Genomic DNA, 21,146 nt, shown 5'->3' with positions numbered 1-21,146 from the left:
GATGAGCAGACTGTGTATGGCACTCGGGGTCAGACATGCCAGCCCCAGAATTATGGGACCTGCCACTGGTGTGGGGACAGGACCTGTGCCAGTGGGCTGGGTGCCTGATGGGATCCCTAGAAGCACTGTGGAGTCACCACAGCACCCACCATGAACCCCAGCACCCAGAATCAGCCTGGGTTTGCACACCCATAGCAGCCAGGCTTGGTCAAGGTCCTACCCACCTTCCTCTTCCTCCTGGCTAATGGAAGAGCCTGGGAGTGGCTCAGCCCCAGATCTGCACTCACCCACTGATGATCTCTTTGTTCTCAGCCCGGATGAAATGCTCCTTCTCCGGCGTCAGGATGCACAAGGAGAACTTCTGCCCTGTCCGGCTCTCCCCATCCACCACATCCGTGCACTGGTTCATGTTGATGGTGCCCTGTGGGAGGGTGGTCGGCTGTGAAGGAAAGGAGAAAGGAGCAACTTTAAGGAGAGAAAAGCAGAGGAGTGCAGAGCTGAGCCCTAAAACCTCTCCTGGAAGACACCAGGATGCTACACACCAAGATGCTTTGCCCACAGGTGACCAGATCCATCTGTGTGCCAGTGCACAGCAAAGCTCTGTACCACACATCTGGGGACACAGACCAACAGGTACAACTCCTGCCAGACCAGTCTGGTCCACTGCTGCCAGGGAAGGATGGCTGCCCTGCTGAGACACCCGGACACCAAGGAAGGGCACCAAGTGGCCAGCTTTGGGTCTGCAGCTGCAAACCATCTGGGCTGGTGGGATGGCACCTGGGGACAGGGACGGCAAAGCAGCAATCCACTGCCCTCAGCACAGGATGGCTCAGGGATAAACAGACAGACACAAGCGCCAGGTTTTTCTCATTACAATTTTTAAAAACCCATGCAGCTTGCCAGGGAGGGACTGCAGCATGGAAGGGACCTTGCCTGGTGGGTTTTCTGAACAGTAACACCTCTCAGCCCCATAGCTCCAAGGAGACCTGGTGAAGTGGGACAGGTGCCGGCCCCTGTGGCCCAAGGAGACATTGAGGGACACCCAGAGGGGTGTCAGCACTGACAAGAGCTGACAGCTCCATCTGGAGCAGCGCTGGCTCATCCGATTACAGCGTATCCGCCCATCCCCAGTGTCTGCAGCCCTCCCTCCTGAGCAATTCCATGGCTCCCATGTCCCCAGCCAGGCTCGGTGACACCAGGGTCCTTGCAGCAGGGCAAACCTGTACCTGGAACATAAATGACTAAGGGGGAGTTCCCTCCGAGCTGCCAACAGCACTGAAGGAGGACCTAAAGCAGCCTGTGGACACCTCCTCACCCTGCCAAAGCCTCCTTGTGCCCTCCAGATGGCAGGGCCAACGAGGAGACGGATTTCTGGCAGATGCTGTTAAGGTTTTTACCATGGAAACCAGCTCCCCTGCCAGTAAAATCCCTCCAAAAGCAGCCTGTGCCATGCAAAGAAAGGGTGACGGGGGAGAGCTCAACGGCCCCAGCCTACAAACCCAGAAAACTCAGATCAGAGTCCTCAGTTTAGCCATCTGCAGGTAGTGGGAAATAGCCCCTTTCCCCAGGAAAAAGGCTTCCCCTGCAGCTGTGTCCCTGGGTGGAAGCATCCTATGACAGTGCAGGGGTGGCAAGGAGCCATCACAGGTGCTGCAGCATTGGGTACATGAACAGGACCAGCTGTACACCAGGGACACCAAACCCTTCTCTTTTCCTTGTGGAAATCAGCATCCAGAGACCACCCTCCAGGATGGAGGGAGAGAAAGCAAAGGCTGCCCAGACCCTGAGCACAGCGCATGCCCAGCCTCCTGCCCTGCACACCACGGGTAGTCAGCTCCTAAGAGGATTTTTTTGTCTTAGACAACAAAAATAAAACCCCGCTTTCCGGGAGCTATAAAAACCCAACGGAAAAACTTTCTCCTGTTCCAAGTGGAGTCTTAGAAAAGTTTTTGTCTTGCTGGCCTCAGGCACAGCCAAGGCTTCCAGGCCTGTAAGGTCCAGGTCCAACCTCCTTCCCCTCCCAGAGCAGTATTGCACCAGGGAATTCAACAAGGACAGGGGGGCGACGAGGAGGGAGGGAGCCCCAGTCCCACAAGGGGATCCTGGATCCCACAGGCCACTCAGTCCCTTGATTCACTGTAAGGCCCCAGAAGGATCTGGCAGGGAGCTGGCACAGGAGGAGAGGAAGAACCAACACCCTCCAACCCCATGGCAGTTCAGGGCGGCTGCTCCTGCTGCCCACACCCAGCCCTGACTGAAACGTGCTGGGAGCAGAGGAGCCGGTTTGGGGCCCTCCACTGCCAGGCTGGCCCTGCAAAGTGGTTTTGCCACTCAGCCCTCCTTGTGAAGGGTGAATGCTGGCATCTTGTACAGCCTGACACATGGGTCTACGTCCACCACTGCACCTCTGAGCCAGGACACCTGGAGAGAGCTGGGAACAAAGCTGGGAATGACCCTCTTCCACCTGTGGCCCTAGGGATGAATCCTCCATCCCACAGCAACTCCCCTGCACCTCCACACCCCTCAGCAGCAGATGAAACCTGACAGACCAGCAGCCTCACTCACTTGGGATGTAAATTCCTTTACACCATTTGTTTCCTTCCTCAGAGGCAGCACAGGAACTTTGAAGCGAAGCAAAATGCAAATAGTGCCTGGTGGAAAACCATGTGCACAAACACAGACTCCACCAAGGAAAAGGAGATGGCTTGGACCCCTTCTTCACCTCTGAGCACCTATTTCTGGGCTGTGGGTTTCTCAAGGCTGGGAAACCTTGGAGAAGGATGAGCAAGGTCGGTCCCTGGCCAGGTTGAGGACTGTGTGGCTCCAGCAGTTGGAAGGGAATAAATAAATGCAGAAGCAGAGGCATTGCACGGCAGAGACACCAGAACAACAGGGCTGGAATTTCAACCAGCCCTTGGAAGAGCAGAGGCTTTGATACAAGGCTGAATTCAGCATCAGACCCCAGGGTGGCTTCGTGTCTGGGTGAGGCAGGAGTAGATGCTCAGGCTCAGCTCCTGCTCCAGCTGCTGGCTGCTGCCAGTCCCCAGCTGAGGAACAGCCTGGTCCCCAGGCACTGGCCCTGCCTTTGCCCTCTCCCATGCTGCTGCCAATGACAGCCCACAGCTATCCCAGAACGGGATCTGGTGGCTGGTGTGTCTTTTAACTAGGGGTAGGGGTGGAAACACAGCAGGATGCACCTCTCTGGAAGTAGAGGACACCATTACAGCCACCATCACCAGCAGCAGCTCTCCTTGAGGGCACCAGTGCCACCAGGTGCCTCCAGCCCAGTCACTCGAGCAGTCCCCATCCCTCAGCAGCACAGGAAGAGGAGCACTTGCATCACACGAGCAGCTACAGCTCCCCAGGCTGCCAGTACCAGCAGAGGAACCAGAGACAAGAAACAATTACATTGCTGTTTCCCTCTGGAATGACAGATCCCTACTGACACACACACGTGCTCACAGCGTCCCTCTCCATAACACACAAAGCCTGCAGAGCTCTCTCCTCCTCCTCCTCCTCCTCCTCTCCCTCCCTGTGTGCCCAGGGTGTGAGTCATGCCAGGCTCTCCACATCAACACCAGCAGCAGCCTCTGGATGAGATGCAGGGATCTTTGGATGGATGCTCCTAGGATGCAGAGCTCAGCAACCGCAGCAGCCCCCTCCTTGGGCAGTGGAAAGGAGGAAAAGGAAAAACGGGGACCTCTTAGAAGCTTGAAGGAAGAAATCTCAAGCAGGGCATTACTGCATCCTCCAGCACAGTGCTGGATGCTTCACAGGTGATGAACTCCCAGATACAGGAGTTGATGCTGTAAATCGAAAGGGTTTATCTGCAAAGCCCCTCATTTCCATAAGACATTGCAGGGCTGAGGCAGAAAAACAGGATTATTTGAGGTAGAGAAACAGGATTATTTAGATTCAAAAATTTCTGAATTTTTTTCCAAGGATCTTCCCTATAATTTCTAACACATGGGGATCATGTCAGTTTGATACAAAATACAAGGGAGCTTTGTTCAGGAGCTGTACACAGGATGTTTTGGAGCAGGTAACCCCATGGTCAAGCTCATGGGGACTCTGCCATGGCCTCCATGGGACATGGCCAATGCCCAACCCGTTCTCTGGGGCTATTACACAACGTGGGTTGATGAAATCTGGAACACAACCTTTAGAGAAAGGCGATGGGGCAGGGGGAGGAGGAAACCAAACAAAAGGGACATTTTACTTTCTGCCAAGAACCAGGAGGGGAAGAGGAAAAAAAAAAAAACAACCCACAACCATTTGTCTATCTCACATGGCGGGCTGGTTGCCTTGGCACCGCACCGGGGCCTGGCTGTCCCAGGGGAGATCACAGCTCTGCTGTCCCACTCCGGGCTCAGGATCCGACTGGCTCTGCCCTGGCTCCCAGCACTGCCCTGGAGCAGCAGCGAGCCTGCGGCACCTGGGGAAGAGACATCCACGCTGCCTCCATAAATGTGTCTTGACAAATGTTCATTCTCCCAGCTAAAATATTCATGAGGATGGCTGCCGAGTGCTGCTCACTCGCAGCACTCCCCAGTGCTCTGCAAAGGCAGCTCCTGTTTGTTAAAAGCTTCACCCAGCCAAGTGCCTGGGCCCAGCTGATCACAGTGCTCCAGGCAGGATGCAGACAGAAGGTAGCAAGACCTCGCTGTCCCATCATCACATCAGGGCAATGTGGAGACAACCACGGCTTGGGCAAGGGCACAGACAGAGCTTGGACACGCAGCTCCCAGCACCAGCATAGCACTGGGAGCCCAAACCAGAGCCACATCCACCATTCGCGCCTGGAGGCCATCAGGAAAGCACCAACTCCTTGAAAAGTTAAAGAATTGTAGAAACACCTCCAATCATTAACCCAGGGCACTGCCAGGTCCTCAACTAAACCATATCCTGAAGCACCACATCTGTGACATTTTTGAACACTTCCAGGGATGGTGACTCCACCACTTCCCTGGGCAGCCTGTTCCTATGCTTGACCACTCTTTCATTAAAGAAATTTTTCCTGATACCCAACACAAAACTGCTCTGGAGAAACTTGAGGCTGTTTTCTCTTGTCCTATCACTTGTTAGCTGTGAGGACAGACTGACCCACACTTGGCTACCACCTTCCAGGTAGTTGCAGAGGATCCCTTTTCAGAGGCAGTCACCCCTTTCCAGACATGCAAAGTGAGACATGACCTCCTAAATCCCAGCAGGGGATGCAGCTCCCAAATCCCAGCTGAGGATGCTCTGTGCACACACCCAGGGCTGGCTCAGCCTGCCCTGAGCTGCCCAGGCACCAGGCAAGCACGGCTGGCACAGCAGCAGGGCTTTAATGAGCCTTTTGGGCTCCCTGCCACCAGGCACGAGGCTATCGATAGGGCCACAGCAGGGCCAGAGCGCTGCGGTGGGTGGATTTTATTACACTTATAGATCAGCTGGCAGGCTGAGCATCCTGGATTTATTAAATTAGACAAAGGCTCTTGAAAACAACCTCTGTGAGCTCTGCAAAAGGATGGACTGGAGCAGTCACCCATCAAAGGGCAGCAAGAGGTTGTGCTCCCACATCCCAATGGCAGCTCTGCTTCCCCTGTGCCATCCAAGCAAGAGGCAGGTATCTTCTCTTGGCCACCTGAGCCCTTTCCCACCAGCAAACTTCCTGTATCAGCACCTACTGCTCAGTGAAAGCCACTGAGAAACCTCCAGCCACGCACCAGGTGATGGAAAAACAGGTTTTTACCACTGGCAGGGGAAGCACAGAATCATAAAGGTTGGAAAAGACCTTTAAGATCATCCAGTCCAACCATCAGCCCAGCACCACCACCATATTCACCATTAAACCATGTCCTCAGGTGCCACAGCCACCTTCAATGTTGCTTCATTGAGGTATGAAGCAACACATGTCCCCTGCACTTCAGTACTCACACCTTGTACCCCTGTGCAAGAAACAGGGGAAGATGCTCCCAGATGTCACCACTGCCTGGATTCACCAGCCTGCCAGAAGCCATCGTCCCTTTTCACAGATGGAGGCACAAGCAACGCTCTGCAGATGTGGCCTTGTCACCTGTCAACATGCCTCTGTACTGGCAACAAACCTGAGCCAGCACAAGAAGGGGATACAAGAAGGACACTTGCCCTGGTGTGCAGCTAGCAATGCAGAACATCCCCCAAATGGATAAATGCCACAAATGCCACTTCCCCCAGCCCCACCACAGATTTCCCCACTGTTGACCCTGGGTTGTTCATCACAGGTGCTGACAGCCAGCTCCTGAGATGCGTTTTGCTGGAGGAATTCCCCATAGCCTCACGTCACCCACCCCAAGGAGGTGGGATAGGTTAGCAAGTGCCACACACTGTCCCTGCATGCCAGCCCCTGAAGAGCCCTCCTGAGCCTCCACCAGGACATAAAACAACATCAGCTCCCCTTTTGCCAGTGGGATGGAATTTTCTTCCCCCAGGGAACAGTTTGAGAAGGGGGTGAAGAGCAGGGGCTGGGCAGGAGAGTTCAGCCAGGGGCCGCTTTTAAGCAGAGTCGGTGTTTATGTCCACAGACAGCGAGTCTAAACACTGAGCGAGGCCGGGAGCTGCCTGCAAACTGCCTGGGTGCACCCTCAGGCTCCTCTCCCACCCAGTGCCACTTCAGCCAGGCATGGGCAGCACCCATCCCAGGGGTGCCCAGGCAGCAAGTTTGGGGCCACACATGGCATTTGTAGCCCCGTACCCATGGGCACCCATCCGGCGAGCGGGTGCTGGAGCGGAGCAAGCCCGGCTGGGGCTGTGCAGAGGCTGGAGCCGGCTTGTCTTGGCCTTATAAGGCTATTTTCGCACTGCTCTTGCTGCTCCCAGCTGCTCCCCACTCCAAAGCAGGGTCGGAGTTGGCAGCCAGAGCCTAGCCTGCCTCCTTCCTGTTAACCTCTTTCCTGCTGAACGGCCTCTGAGGGGTCTGTGCATGGTGGGAACAGCCGTATCCAGTCCTGGCACACCACCCGTGCTGGGCAGGGAGGGTGAGCAAACCCGGTGGTGGTCACCAAGGGGGTTCAACCTCCCTCAGCACTGGTGTCTGACCCTCCAGGTCCTCAGCAGCATCAACAAATCCAGGAGCCAGCCTTTCAGGGAAGCTTGCACCCACGGATACGCACATTCCACTTCCAGTGCTGCTGTAGAGGAAGAGGGAGAGAGATGCAGAAAACGTTGGCATCATGATGGGAAGGACAGCAAGGTCCCACCAGGATGAGGTATCCAGAGGTTTCTCTGAGCTGCCATCCTGGCTGTTTGCAGACCAAAGCAAAAGCCAGATGTACAAACAGCTTGGAGTATCCACTCAAGCCTTATCCCAACTCTTTGGGGACCAAAGCAGAAGCCCAGAAATGCACAGGCATGTCAGTCCTGCAGTGCCAAAGGCACCACCTTGCAGCCCTGTTATTCTTTCCTTTTGCTCTATGGGATTTAGATGCATTTAAAATGCAAAATGTCCTCCTCCCCTCTGAGGAGGGGGGTGGGAGGAATACATGATAACAGATCCAACCCCATCTGCTCGCAGCTGCCAGCGTGGCATCTTCCCTGCTCCCGGATGGAAAGGCACAACAGCCAAAGGGGAAGCAAATATCTGCAGCCTTCCAGCAAGCTGTCATGGTAATCAGCCTGATGGCAAAAACCCGGCAAGACCACGGACAGGGCAGAGCTTGGTGCAGGGATCATGACAGGAGTTTCCTGGAGAGGGAACCACAGTTGTTTAGGGGTGGGAAGGAAAAATGGGCTTCATTTGCATCTTGATACTTGAATCTTAAATTGTGCTGTTCCAAATTGGCCTTGTCAACTTTATCCTCCACCCCCTCGGTGTAGGAGACGAGTCCCAGGTGTGGTCCCTGCATGGCGTGCCAGGCACACATGTGCAGGAGCTCACCACCACCTCTGAGCTCAGGGCCCTCCACAGCAGCAAGGGGCTTCACCAAACACCAGCAACCACATCACATCTCCCTAAGGTCACCCGCACACAAAGATGGTCATACACACAGTGATGCCAGTCTTGGACACAGCTCAGGAGGAGAAAAGCTTGGATAGAGGCAGGATGACCTCAAACCATGTTGGCCAGCCGTGTTCCACCACAGCTGGACCTGGATTTCTGCTTCATGGGGATGAGGGAACATGACCAAGGTAATTGTCATCCAAGGAAAGCAGCAAATTAGATCAATCAAATCCCTGTACCTCCCACTAAGTAAACCCATTTCCCTTCCAGCCTAGAGGGGAAGGAGGGACATGTCTCATCTTCAGCCATCCCACAACCTCTCCTGCAAATGCAACCAAGCAGAGGAATCAGTGCAAAGACACAGGGACAGACGAAGACATCAGCAGCATCACAGCCATGAAGAGCCACGTCCAACAGCCATCATCTGGAGCTCTGGATAATTTCAGGCCCTGCAGCCACCATGTTATGGTATCCCACCTTCACTCCCCACGATTATCAATACAGGGTCTTCTACCAGCATTCAACAACTGCAGAGGAGGAGAGGACAACCCTGGGGATCAGCAGCACCAGATCCACCGGAGGCTCAGGCAACTCCCACGGGCGCAGATGCCTCAGTGGAAGTTCTTAAATCCGGCCAAATTAGTCTGGAAATCCCATTATTCCCCAGCACCGCTCTTATGAGCTTTGCAGAGCTTCCTGCCGGGCTGGGAATACCAGGAAGCTGGGCTCCCAGGGTGTTTGGGGTCTGCAGCTGGAGGTGCAAGGGCCAACCCAAGCCAAAGCGCTTGGCTTAGCTTGTTCAACCAAGCAGCAGCCACATCCTGCACCCCACACCCCTACAGAAAACTCCACACCCGCTCTGCGTTGCTTCCAGCAGGTCTGCACCCTGCAGACCTTCCCAAAAGCCAAGGTGATGGATGGAGAAGGTTTTCCGAACTTTGGTCATTGGCCATCCCACCGAATGGCACAAAATGGGAGCCTAATGGGCAGTTCCAAGAAGAAAAGTTCCCAACAGGCACATATGGAGTAAGGAGATCACCCAGCAGCTGCTTGACCTGGGCTTTGCTGCCACAGGCACAAGGTGGAGGCACTGACACAGACAGCAAAAAGCCATCCTGGCCAGGCAGGCACCACCAGGTTCACAGACAAGTGGTACCTGGGGTAAAAAGTGCTTTAAATGCCCAGGAAAAAATGGCCACTAACACATGAGGCTGCTGGAACTGTCCCACGGTAGCAGCATTTTCTCCCTAAACCTGCTGCTCACGTCTGGCTCCTGTAGAGGAGTACTGGGAGAGGAGGGAGCTCACAGCCATGTGCTCCTTTGGGAGCAGCTGTGCAATCCCAGCAGAGAGGAGCAATCTGGGGCTAGTGCATGTGAGAGAGACGAGCACAAGAGATTTCTCCATCCCCTGGGATGATTTACTTCACTCCCCCCAGCATTGGCCTGTACATGGCATTAACCACCCAAGCAAGCCAAATGTCCCCTCCCTCCACACATCTGCTCCATCCATAATCCCTGCTGTCCCTCCCCTAACAGGAAAGCAGCCAGGAAAGTGAACCAAAACCCTAATTATATCCCAGTAGCTCCCCAGCGCCCTGGTGATCCCTGTGACTTTATTGATGTAGTCGCAACAGGGCTGTTGAAATGTGGAGGAAAGGGCCAAGGCTGGGTGTGCTCCAAAACCCCACCTTTCTCTCCAGTCACACCATCACAACAGGTGGAAATCCCGTATGAGCTCAGGATGCTGCTGGGACACTTCTAAAACCACCCTGTGTGCCTGTTCCCTCTGCCTCCTCTGCCCAAGGACCAGTCACCCACAGCAAAGGGAACTGGGAGGAGAGTGGTGACAGCCACGGGTCACAGTGGGACAGCAGCCCACGGCCTCACTGCAGCTTCCCAGGGCGATGTTTGGCCATAAAATCATGGAAAGCCACAGCTATGGCACCTTGAGCCACAGCACCCAAGGTTTGGGGGGGGTGGTGCAAGAGCCAAGACCCCCCAGGATCATGCCACAGAATCCAGAACGGTTTGGTTTGGAAAGGACCTTAAAGCACATCCAGTTCCAACCCCCTGCCATGGGCAGGGACACCTTCCACTCTCCCAGGTTGTTCCAAGCTCCATCCAACCTGGCCTTGGACACTTCCAGGGATCCAGGGGCAGCCACAGCTTCTCTGGGCAACCTGTGCCAGGGCCTCCCCACCCTCACAGGGAAGGATTTCTTCCCTACAGCCCCATGACAAGCAGAGACGTGGCAGCAGAGACGGGGCACATGTGAGGCACATGCCAGGCAAAGACAAAGGGAAAAAACCTCCATGGAAGGTGGGACCTTCCCTGCTTTCCCCAGCTCCTGGACCACCCCAAGCTCCACATGCAGCACCTCTGTCCCTGGACCTGCTCTCCTGTAGCAGCACAAGAGGAGCTGCACTGCCCGCGGCGGGCGGCAGAGCACAAGCCTGTTAACACACTCCCACAAACCAGCTCCTGGATCAAATCCTGCGGGAAGGAGGTGAAGGGTAAGCGAAGTTGCTGCACACGTGATTTACCTATGGTAATTTCAACTTTCTGCAAAGCTGTCTGGCTGTTTTATCTCGTTACCTACTTGCAGTCAGACTTCAGTGACTGCAGGGAAGAGCCTCCTCTGTAGCTTTGAATAAACAGGGCAAAAAAAGATCTTACAAAATACACATTACCACGAGCACATGAACACGCTGTTACCTGGTCTAGCATAAAGGAAAAACAGTATTTTGATGGCTTTTTTTTTTTTCTACTTTTGTATCTTGTAGCCTACGATAAGCAAATGAGCAAGACCAATAATCAAATCTGCCTGGAAAGTCTCATTTGAGAATTTGCTTCATTTGAGGCAGAAATGTCTCAAAACCTCAAAACAGCAGACAAAAGGGGGAAGACTCCTGCAAAATCCCTGCGCTTGGTAACCCTGAGAAAAGCTGTTTACAAAACCTCACTGAAGACCTCAGCATGTCTCCACGCAAGTTTTAACCTGACATCCCTTTTACAGCCTCCAAACCTGATGAATAATTCATACCCAGGATAAAGCAGAAATATCATATTCACCAATGCTTACCTAACAGAGAAACAAGGACTGCAAATAAGTGATTTATTAACCCCAAACCGTGTTGCTGCTTGAACAGAGGGCACACCTCAGCTTTTGGTGGAAAAATCGCTGCTGAGCCGAGGCAAGAGCACGTTGAGACCCCGGCTCTCACCACAGCTCCAGCACCAACACGCCTTGTCCTGGGCTCAGGGAGATGCCAGTGGGGGAAAACCTCCCAAGAGCAAAGCTGGGAGCTGCCACCCTCCCTCCTCCATCCTCCTCGGGGGTCGCAGCTGCCCCTTCTCTGTCGGGAAGGGAGCAGCGGTGGGAAGCCCACAACCCTGCGCTCGCCCACGGCTCCAGCCGCTTTCTCAGGCATTCCAAAATTTGGCCGGAGTCTCTTTTTGCAGCACGCCCCCCTCCACGGCTGGACGCCTGCCTAATTGCGTATTTATTTATTTCTGCATTTTCCCAGCTCCCTGCACACACTGGCGCAGGGTGGGGGGGGGGAAGCCAAGGCCGGCTCCCAATGCGGACCCAAAAAACAAGAAAAAGAAAACCAAAAAGGAGGGAGTGCAGCTCCCCACATTCCCCGGAGGGTGGGAGGAAGCCGGGAAGCGCAGGGCTGGCTGGGAAAGGGGTGGGAGCGGGGGGCAGGAAGGGGGGACGCCGGCGGCATCGCCCACCCCCTTTGCTTTTGTGCGCGCTTGGGGAAATTAAAAATAGCTGCGTCCAAAGAGTGGCTGCAAGCGCCACAAAGAGCGTGTTGAGCGGAGGCAGCTGCAAGCTATTTGCTGGCCCTGGTAATCAGCATCTCGGCTTGCAGAGCCCCTCCGGCCCCCCCAGCCCCTTCCTCCCCTGCCAGAAGCTGCCGCTGCCTTTCTCCAACCCACATATGTCATGTCAACAATCAATGAATGCGGGATCTCTGCCGGGGAAAAACAGGGGGAACGCGCTTTGATTTTTGGAGCAGCTCTGTTGCCTTGTTCCATTCACGTCCTCGTCCTCCACTCTGAGCTGTCACTGAGGGGTTTGCAGCACCGAATCCCACCAGTCAATGCCAGGATACCTCATGGCCCTCAGCAGGAACAGGGATGTGCCAGCTGCTGGGATGCTGCTTCTAGGAGCGGGGAAAGGGATGCTATTACCCAGCATCACCCAACCTGCAGCCCACAGCCCACTGGTGGTCCTCACTGACCTGATCTGGTGGCCTACAACAGGGCTGGAAAGAATTAAACCCGACCCCATCCCCATCACATGGCTACAGCTGTTGGGCTCAGGGTTGTTCTGCAGGCACCTCATTTCACATCCCCTCCCTAGCACCAAGCAACAGAAGGGAGAAAAAAATGGTGTTGGTTCCTTGGGTGGTTTGGTTGTTCACGTGTGGACTGGCACGGCCACCCAGGAACTGGAGGATGCTTAGGAACCCAGCATTGCCCTGGTTTGGAAAGAGTTGGGATCAGGCTCCCACTGCTGCAGCCCCTTCCTCTTCTGTCTGGGGGGACAACAGGGCCCATGTGAGGGTAACTGCTCAGCCTTAGCTGTGTCATTTCACTGACAGCCCTGGCATCTCCCCTCCTAAAAGCCATCAGTGCTTGATTTCCACTTTAACCTACAGCAGGTACAACTTTTCCTTCATCAAAACCACAGATCCAGGAGTCACAAAGGAACTCCAGCTGCTACAAGTGCCTGTTTTGCTCTGCCCCACCATGAACAAGATAAATGCAATCTAAACTCCAACTCAGTTCCCTTGCTGCTCTGGCACACATCTTCTACAGAAATGTCTTTGCTAGGTCCTGAGGGACGAGGAGTGGGGAAAAAGCAGAAGGATGGAGCCACTTGAACCCGTCCTTGCTGCTCAGCCTAAGAGCAATTCCAGCTTTGCGGCTCGCCCCACAGAAGACAATAGAGGCTGTGTTTTTTCCAGGAAGGAAGCACCTGGGCCAGGTCATCAAAGCAGCTTGTGTTAGGAGGTCACCGCCTGCATCGAGCTTTCAACTCCACTTTCATCCTCTTTCTGCCTGTTAACTCCCAAACCTCCCACCACGGACTATTTCTCACTGGGGCCTCTCCCTAGAGGGTCCTGCGGCCGCAAAATATCCTTCTTGGAGGGCTTGGATGTGGACAATGGTGTTCTCCAAAGCTCACAATAAACTCAGGTACTTTTGGGGCCCTGATGATAGTCCCTGGCCATTGCCAGCTGCCAGGACTCGTGATGGAGCCAGCCCTAGAGAAGACCTTCCTGTTCCCTCAGCCCCCTCCCAAATCCTCCTTCTGCAGCTCAGCAGTTTTACCTTCCCAAACACACTAAGCCAAACTAACAGACATAAAACAGAAGAGGGTTCAGCAAATGAACTCCTCATTCCTGGAGGAGCCCACAGGTCTCCTTACAGCAGGGCCCACCTCATGCATCAACTGGGGCCAGACACTTAGAGCAGAGAGAAATAGGAAGACATGAACCCCCTAAAGTCACCATTATGGGATCTCCACACCCAACCCCAGTAATGACACTTGCATTAGCATCAAGACAGACGTTAATATAAAACCACAAGTAAAGATCTGTGTATCTTCCTCTCACCCCCTTCAAGGTTTCAGCAATGTTCTGGGGAATTAATTCCCAGGGCACCCTGTAGGTTCTTGGATATTTTTCCCCCAAAACAGTATTGAAAATAAAACACAACAAATTCATCAAAGATCTCTGATCTCTGTTGAGAGTCACCAGCACTTATGCTGTTTCTGCATCTCTAGAGCAGTCACAAGGATGTATGTGTCCCCTCTCCCTTGCACCCTGATTTCAGGTGTCCCTTTCCTGCCCAGTTTCTCTGAAGGACAAAGGATCTCTGCTTCCAAATTTTCCCATAATTTCCTTATTGCTACTCCATCTTCTATGAGATACACACCAAACATCCCACATAAAACCTCCTCACAGATCATTGTCCACCCTGACTTGACTACATCCAGTCTTGGAAAAAAAACTGGGATGGGGTCCCTGTCCATCCGAGTCACACACAGCCACTCCCACCCAGCCTTCCTGTCCCTGCTTACTTTAAATTTCAAACATGCTTTGATTCAAGCCAAAAGCTTTTTATGCTAAACAGAAACTGAAAGTCTTGATCTGGCAAACAGAGGCACTGGCAAAATTGTGTCCATGGGGGGAAACCACTGGGAATGAGGAGATGGGGTTTGTAAAGCCTGGTGCTCCCACGGAGGAGGGGGCAGGGAGAGCTTGGAAACACTAATGGCAAAACGTGTGGAAAAAGCAAGGACAGAGAGGCCAGGATGTTTTAAGGTTCGTTTTTAATCCCTGCCAATGAATTTCAATTCTGTGCCAAAACTGAAGTAAACTGCTTTGATCTAAAAAGGAGGAAAAAAACACACACACGGGTTCTTGGCTTCTTAAAACAATACAGATGACAAAGGAGGTAACTACAACGAAAATTAACGCGGCACAGCTCTGCTGACAGTGACATTTTAAAATGCCCCTTTTCTCCACATAAAGAGGTTTTTGGAGGGGGGGTGAATCAGGAAACAATAATTACACAGGTCTGTGGATCACAGAATCAGCAAGCATGCATCCCTTCCTCTGATCCCCCTCCAGCTGCCACCAATGCTTACACCATTCTCCTTTTTTACCCATTTATCAGTTTCTTAGGTTTCTGTGGCCAGGAGAGGGGCCTGGGGCAGAGCAGGTCTCCAGATGTGACCCCACAGCCCTGCTGTTTAGTGCCAGACCTCCCACCTCTGGGCTGGCCTCTCTTCTATTTATACACCTAGCCCAGGGGTCCCAGTGCTCCCCTAACCATTCCCAGATGCCAGGCTGGCCTCGCTCTTCATCCCATCCCAGTCCCATCAGCTCCTGGCTCCCTTTGGACCTCCCTCCCTGCCATCACAGGCTGGAGCAGGGATGTCTGCTCCATTGTACAAAGGTTAATGACATTATGATCCATCTGAGTTCCTGATTTAGGAGCAGGACCACCCAGCTGTGAGCTTGAGAAAGGTCTGCAACACCACCATGGAGGACACAGCCACTCAACCCCAGCAAACTCTGGTATTGAGGTGGCTGACTACTGGCTCAAGCATCCTCCTAGATCCCTTCCCAATTCCACAAAACAATTTGACTCCAGCAAGTAAGGGGCAGAGTAGAGATAGGGCTCACACATTTCATCACCATCTGGCACTGGGAAGTGCCAGACACTGACTGAGGTCAGTTTGTTGCAAAATGGGTATGTCATGCCCAGGGATGCTCCTCCTGAATCCCTGCAGGGAAACTAAAAGCCCATCCAGAAGATGCTCTCACCTTGCCTCTCATCCACAGCACCAGCGAGTTTGAGATGCTCCCAGACAGGCCTGAATTTTGTCCTGTTTTCAAACCAGCATATGCACAAAGCAAAAAAACCTCTAAATTAATAGTCTCACCTACCAAAAGGAAGCCTGTTGTGACACAAGAACACCTCCAGGGAGGATGCAAAATGCCAACCTAGTATAAATCCCAGCTTAAGAGAAGTAGCACAGGGATAAACTGAGGCACTGGCCTGGCCCTGGACATGCAGTGACTCATTAAGAAGCTGGCCTGGAGATCCAGACCCACTCCTCTGACCTGCCCCAGCCACGGGGCTGGATCCACCCCCAGGCAGTGCTTGTGGCCAGGGGCCCACCTGCAGGCCCAGGGAGGGACATGGCAGCGCTCTCCAGCCCTACAAACCCCCTCCTGCCTTTCCATTCCCACGCAGACGGGCTCTATTTATAGAGAACTCGGCCGCTAATTATAGATCACAGCAATCAAAACAAAAGGAGGCAAAAGCTCTGCACTTGCCACTCACTGGCTCTGGCCCCTGAGCCCGGCACTATTCTTGTGGCAGCTCTCATATCCCAACCAAAACCTCCTGGACCACCCCAGCACCGCAGTGCCGGGCTGCTCTCCCACGGTAGTGGTTTCACTGGAGACCACAGGGTGTTTTACCAGGAGAACTGAAACTTGTCCTTGGACACTCACAACACAGCAGCTCAATCCCAAGCCTGTTCTTTCCTGCTTTCCTTCAGTAAGAGTGGCTTTGTCATCCTCCAGCTGCTGCAAAGAAGCATCAGCCTCTGTCATCATCAGTCTCAGCACAAAGGTTTATCAAACAGTAAGAGCAAGCCACTTTTGAGGTGCAATTGTGGATGTTCAGCATGGGAAGGCAACCCCAAGTGATCCCACAACCCCCACATCCACCCACAGTTGGGAGGCAGGAATTTCTGCACATCTGAGCAGGCTCGGCTTAGCCAGGGCTCGGCAGAGCTGGGAACAGCTGCTGGCACAGTCCCTGCAGAGGGGAAGGGGGTGGGATCTGCTGGGCATTCCCCGTGGCCAGGCTGGATCTGGGTGCCACCAACTGCACCCAGCCTGGAAGAGGGAGACCCCAGGGAGAGAGTCTGATAGCTCAGCCTCGTCAGAAGGGATGAAGGTCCATAGCCTGTGCAAATTCTCCCCATCACAGCCATCATGCAGAACTAATTTTGTTTTCAGACTGGAACTATGGTAGAGAGAGGACAGACAGAATGATGGACACACAGAAAGGTGACCAAGCATGGAGTACAGATTCAGGATCAGCTCTGGGCAGGTCTCAGGCAAGAGCTGGATGCCAACAGAGCAGCTGGTGCCTGCTTGCCCCACCTTCCATGCCCAAAATGCTCCAAATCCAACACCAAACTTGACCACCCTGTGGCAAAAGGCTGTTCCCAATGCTGCCCTATCCCATCACCTCTGAGAACCACAGCACCATGATCTCTGGGGACTCCCTGAGGTCTCTCCAACCTGGGGTTGGGCTTTGAGCTGCTCCTCCACACCCCACTGCTCTCCAACCTGCTGGGACCCAAGAGCACAGGAATGTCTCCTCAGCATCACCAGCCCAGGACTCCCTCCCAGGCTCACCCCTCCCTCCAATTCCACTTTTAATAAGAGCAGAAATTGCCAAACCCACAAAATTTAATGTCTGAAAGGTTCAAGCAGAGCCATTCAATCCCAGCCTGCAACTGCCTGGGAGGTCTCTGGCCAGCTGCCGCCCAGCTCCCGCATGCTCCAGAGGCTGCTCCGCACTGAGGCTCCCACGAGACCCCCACCCAGCTCCTGCACAGAAACTGGGGCACACTGAGGGGAGATCATCCCTGAGTGAACTGCAAAGTGGATCCCTCATGGAAAAAACAGTGTCTCTGCTGGCACACCCTGGGTGAGGCCCCAGCCCTGTTACTCCTCTCCAGGCCACAGAGGTGATGGGGACAGGGCAAGGAGCCGGCACAGCTGGAGGGGTGGAAAGGTCAGGAGAGTATTTTAATAACATGTGTCAAATCCCAGTGAGGAGGAAGGATCCATGACAGACTTCCCTATCCATGACTATGAAAGGCCAGACCCTCCTGGGACCCATGGCCATGGGGCAGTGAGTCCAGGAGCCAGCACAGTGGTGTCACAGTGCCTGGAACACCATCCCATGTTGCACATGTGCACTTTCCCTTTCTGTTTGTATTTTTCCACTTTCTCCCTTCTCAAGGAGAAAAAGCCCAACAGGTGCCTGGAGAACTGTGGGATGCTCCTGCTGTCCTCTGGGTGCTCTCTGGCCCCTGTGGCAGGTCAACCTCCTCAGGATGCAAAACAGCAAAAAATATTCCAGCCTGTGTTTCCCAGCATCCTTGCACCTTTACCTCAGACTAGGGAATCTCCCTGCTCCACCCAGACAAAAAGCACCCTTCTGCCAGTGTAGGGCAGGAAACACCAGCCCAGTGCAGAGCCAGGCTGCTGACACTGAAAATGTATTAAAGCCTCCACTGCTCCTACCAAAGACATTTAAATTATTTAGGGCACTTGGACCAAGCCCAAGTAAAAATACAAACAAACACAGCATGAAATCTGAGCCACACTCACCGTGCCTCCTCATTCCACGGTGCCCTCACAGGAGGCACTGGAGGAAGACCAAGGCACACTGACCTCACAGGGAGCCTCCCTGACACAGACACAGGTCCCGATGTGTCCCTGTCCCACAGGTGTGCTCTCTCCAGCTGGCTTCCTGAGCCTCCTGCCCACGCAGATCCCAGCACATGGGTGTCTACTGTGCCAGCCTTGGGCACTCTCCCACAGGCTTTCTGTAGCCAGCAGGATAGATCAGCAGTCCTGGGTGCTCCTGGGATTGACCTACTGGACTCTTCAGCCCCAATTTGCAGCTCACAGTGGATGGGTTTCCCTTCCTTTGATCCTGTTTCATGGATGGGAACAGTGCTGGTGACAAGCTGCAGCTCCAGGGCAGGCAGCAGTGGGAAGGCGTTCCAGCTGACCTACTTTCCACGGGCATCGCTAGGCAGGGCCTCCTTCTCGGACACTGCCAAGGTGATTCACCACAACCAAAATCCAGCTGGCACCAGGAGAAAGGGCTGAAAGCAGGGAGAACGACCTTGGGGACCCCCTCCAGCACTTCCTGCCAGTGTGGGATCTGTCAGCAACTGATGAATCCCGTGCCAGGCAGCACTCGCACGCCTCCGAAACACCCAACGTCCTCTGCAGAGTGTCCACTGAGCTCCCACACAAACCCAGCCTGGCACAGAGTCAAACCCAGCAAGCACAACTCTCCTTCAGCTTGGCAGAGCACTCCAAGGGCAGCAGATAACCCAGATGATCCCCAGAGCCTGGACACAGCCGGGCAGCACTCACCATCTCGTCGAGGGCATAGCGCAGCAGCCCGTGCTCGTAGAGGATGAAGAACCGACGTTGCCATTTCTGCAAGAGAAGACATTGAGGTGGGTCACGGCAATGCCCACGAGTCCCTGGGCCTTGCTGGGAGCACTGGAGCTGCACATCAGCTAGCAGGGCTCTGCCAAAGGTCTGTGTGCACCAGCCCACATTGCCCAATGCTGACTGCCTTGAGTTCTGGCAGCTTTGGGCCCTTGACCATTCCCTGGGGAGCCTGTTCAGTGCCTGACCACCCTCTGGGGGAAGAACCTTTTCCTAATATCCAAACTAAACTTCTCATGATTCAGGTTCATGCCACAAATGCTGGGAACACCAGAAGGATCCCCAAACTAAATGTTCTGTGCCCTCAGCTTCATCCTGCATCACCTATTCCAGCATCCAGTGCTGGAGGGTGACAGGATGCCATGTCAGATGTCCCCCGGCAGCACATGAGCTCAGTTTGGATGGTGGCTGCACTTCTGGCATGGCACTGCCCAGGCAATCCTGGCAGCACGCTGCCTCTGCAGCTGCACAGCAAATCAGATTGGAGAACTGATCTGGCTGGAAAACTGCCTTTTTTTTTTTTCGTGTGTGCCAGGTTGTTTTCAGCCAAGAGCAAAAACTGGTTGAGCAGGCTGAAATAAAGAAGTCTTGGATTCATAGCCCCAGTGCAGCAATTCTTATCTCACTTTTCTCAGCCCTTTGGGCAAAGTCCAGGGTGCTCAGGAACAAGCAGAACTACAGAGGACCTTGTGGACCTCCACAAGCCCCAGCTTAGCAGGCAGCTTGTGTTCCAGAGAGACCCTGGTCCCATGTCCCCTTTATGTCAGGCCAGTAAGCCTATGACTCCAAATAATGACCCATATACCCCAGGCTGAACTCAGAACCCAATTCTTGCTCATTCGGGAGCAATTTTTTTATTACAAACAGCTCCCAGAGCATTTTGGCTGCATGACAGAGGGTTCACGGACCATTGCCATCCCTCCCACGCACAAGACAGCCCCATCCTGGCAGCCTCAGCAGCAAGCTCCCTGCAAGACAAGCTTGGGGACAAGCTGGAAGTATTCGTCACAAGCCAGCAGTGAGAAAGGACATCAGCCTGGCCACATCCTTCTGAGCCTCACACCCCCCAGGACAGGGAAGTGGGGGATGCTCCGACCCCACAGGATGCTGCTGTTTCTGCCAGGCATGAGAAAACCCATTTGGGAAGGAGCTGAGGGTGTCCTGCTCTGTCTGCAGGTCCCTGCTGCCAGCATTTGGCTTCAGAGCTCTGCAGGGTTATAGTAAATGGGAACCACCTCTCAGTTCCTTCCTTGCTGCAGGACCTGCCTGACATTGGCATATCCACACTAGGGGACAGCATGCAGCCTCCCTCTAGAGCTCTGGGCACACTCAAGATGCGCTACAGAAAATAAAGTAGCTGTTTCCAAGCCCCAAAGGGAAACTGGGTCACAGCACAGCTCAGAGTCACACAGCCCACACCCCACTGGCCTGAGCATCTTCCTGGCAGCATGGCACGTGTCAGGCAAACCAGAGAAGCATCAAAACATCAAAAAGCAACAAGCAATAGAATTGAGCTTGACCCGCACCTGCAGTGCCCCAGGCTGCTGCCCAGCATGGGAGACCTTGCATCCCAGAGAAGGCATTCCAGCCTTGCTGCCAGAAACATCTCCTAGCTTCCTGGTTTGCACAAGGGGATGGGTGCATGGAGGTGTCTTTGGCACTCCCAGGGTCACAGCCACCCCCATGGGCCGGGACAGCCCCTCCTGTTCCTCCTGCCACACCCCACAGAGGGGATGTCTCAGCTTCACTTACCCGAGAGCGATGGACGGGGTTGTCAAAGTCCGTTCCTTCTGGGGCCAGCAGCAGCCAGCCACCATAAATGGGTTTGGCCTGCAAAGAAACAGCAGAAAAACACTCATGCACAGCCGAAAATGGCTCAACATAGATCAGCACCACAGGGAATCGATGGTCAGGGACCACGGGAAACTGCAGCAGCCCCAGCACGAAGGCAGCTGTGTGAGCTCAGCCTCCTGCACGCAGGCAAACTCAGCCTTCCCAGTGCAAGGAACGTGGTGTCTGATGGCAACCCGTGGTGTGACACACACTGTGTGCCAACGGGACTGAGATGAGGACTCGGGAGGAGGCAGAACCCCAGCCACAAACTCCAAACACAGCTGCTCCTGCATGGCACCGTGCCCAGAGCACCAACCTCCTGGGTACTGCCGAGTGGCAGAGCCCATCCCCACAGACGGCTCTTCCCGTTGCCATCGGCAGCGTGCCTCTACTCCAAAGCAAAAACACACTCCAAAGGAGAGCTTGATGTTTCCCGTTCGTTAATTAAGAGAGGAAAAACTACCCGGAGCTGGCAGTTCTCCAGCTCCCAGCCGCTTCCCGTGCCGTGCACATCCAACTCCTGCTTCCCTGCAGGGGCAGCCCC

At 54.1% G+C, this 21,146-nt stretch overlaps 1 protein-coding gene across 8 annotated transcripts in view; it reads right to left on the bottom strand.

Moving 5' to 3' along the window:
* The window catches only part of MPRIP (myosin phosphatase Rho interacting protein), a 77,571-nt gene that overhangs the window by 45,708 nt on the left and 10,717 nt on the right, over positions 1-21,146 (bottom strand). For all 8 annotated transcript variants that reach the window (XM_088064105.1, XM_088064107.1, XM_088064109.1 and 5 more), the window contains exons 2-4: positions 20,522-20,599; positions 18,689-18,754; positions 288-439 (exon numbers count right to left, since the gene is read on the bottom strand). In XM_088064105.1, coding sequence (XP_087920231.1) covers positions 288-439; positions 18,689-18,754; positions 20,522-20,599 — 296 coding nt within the window. The remainder of the gene's footprint in view (positions 1-287; positions 440-18,688; positions 18,755-20,521; positions 20,600-21,146) is intronic.

This window comes from Pseudopodoces humilis, chromosome 18, assembly GCF_049639895.1.
Source record: "Pseudopodoces humilis isolate 2021_Gansu_Grassland_sample_001 chromosome 18, ASM4963989v1, whole genome shotgun sequence".
Taxonomy (NCBI): domain Eukaryota; kingdom Metazoa; phylum Chordata; class Aves; order Passeriformes; family Paridae; genus Pseudopodoces; species Pseudopodoces humilis.
Note: the sequence above shows the minus strand (reverse complement) of the source record. Positions and strands in the feature narration are given on the sequence as shown.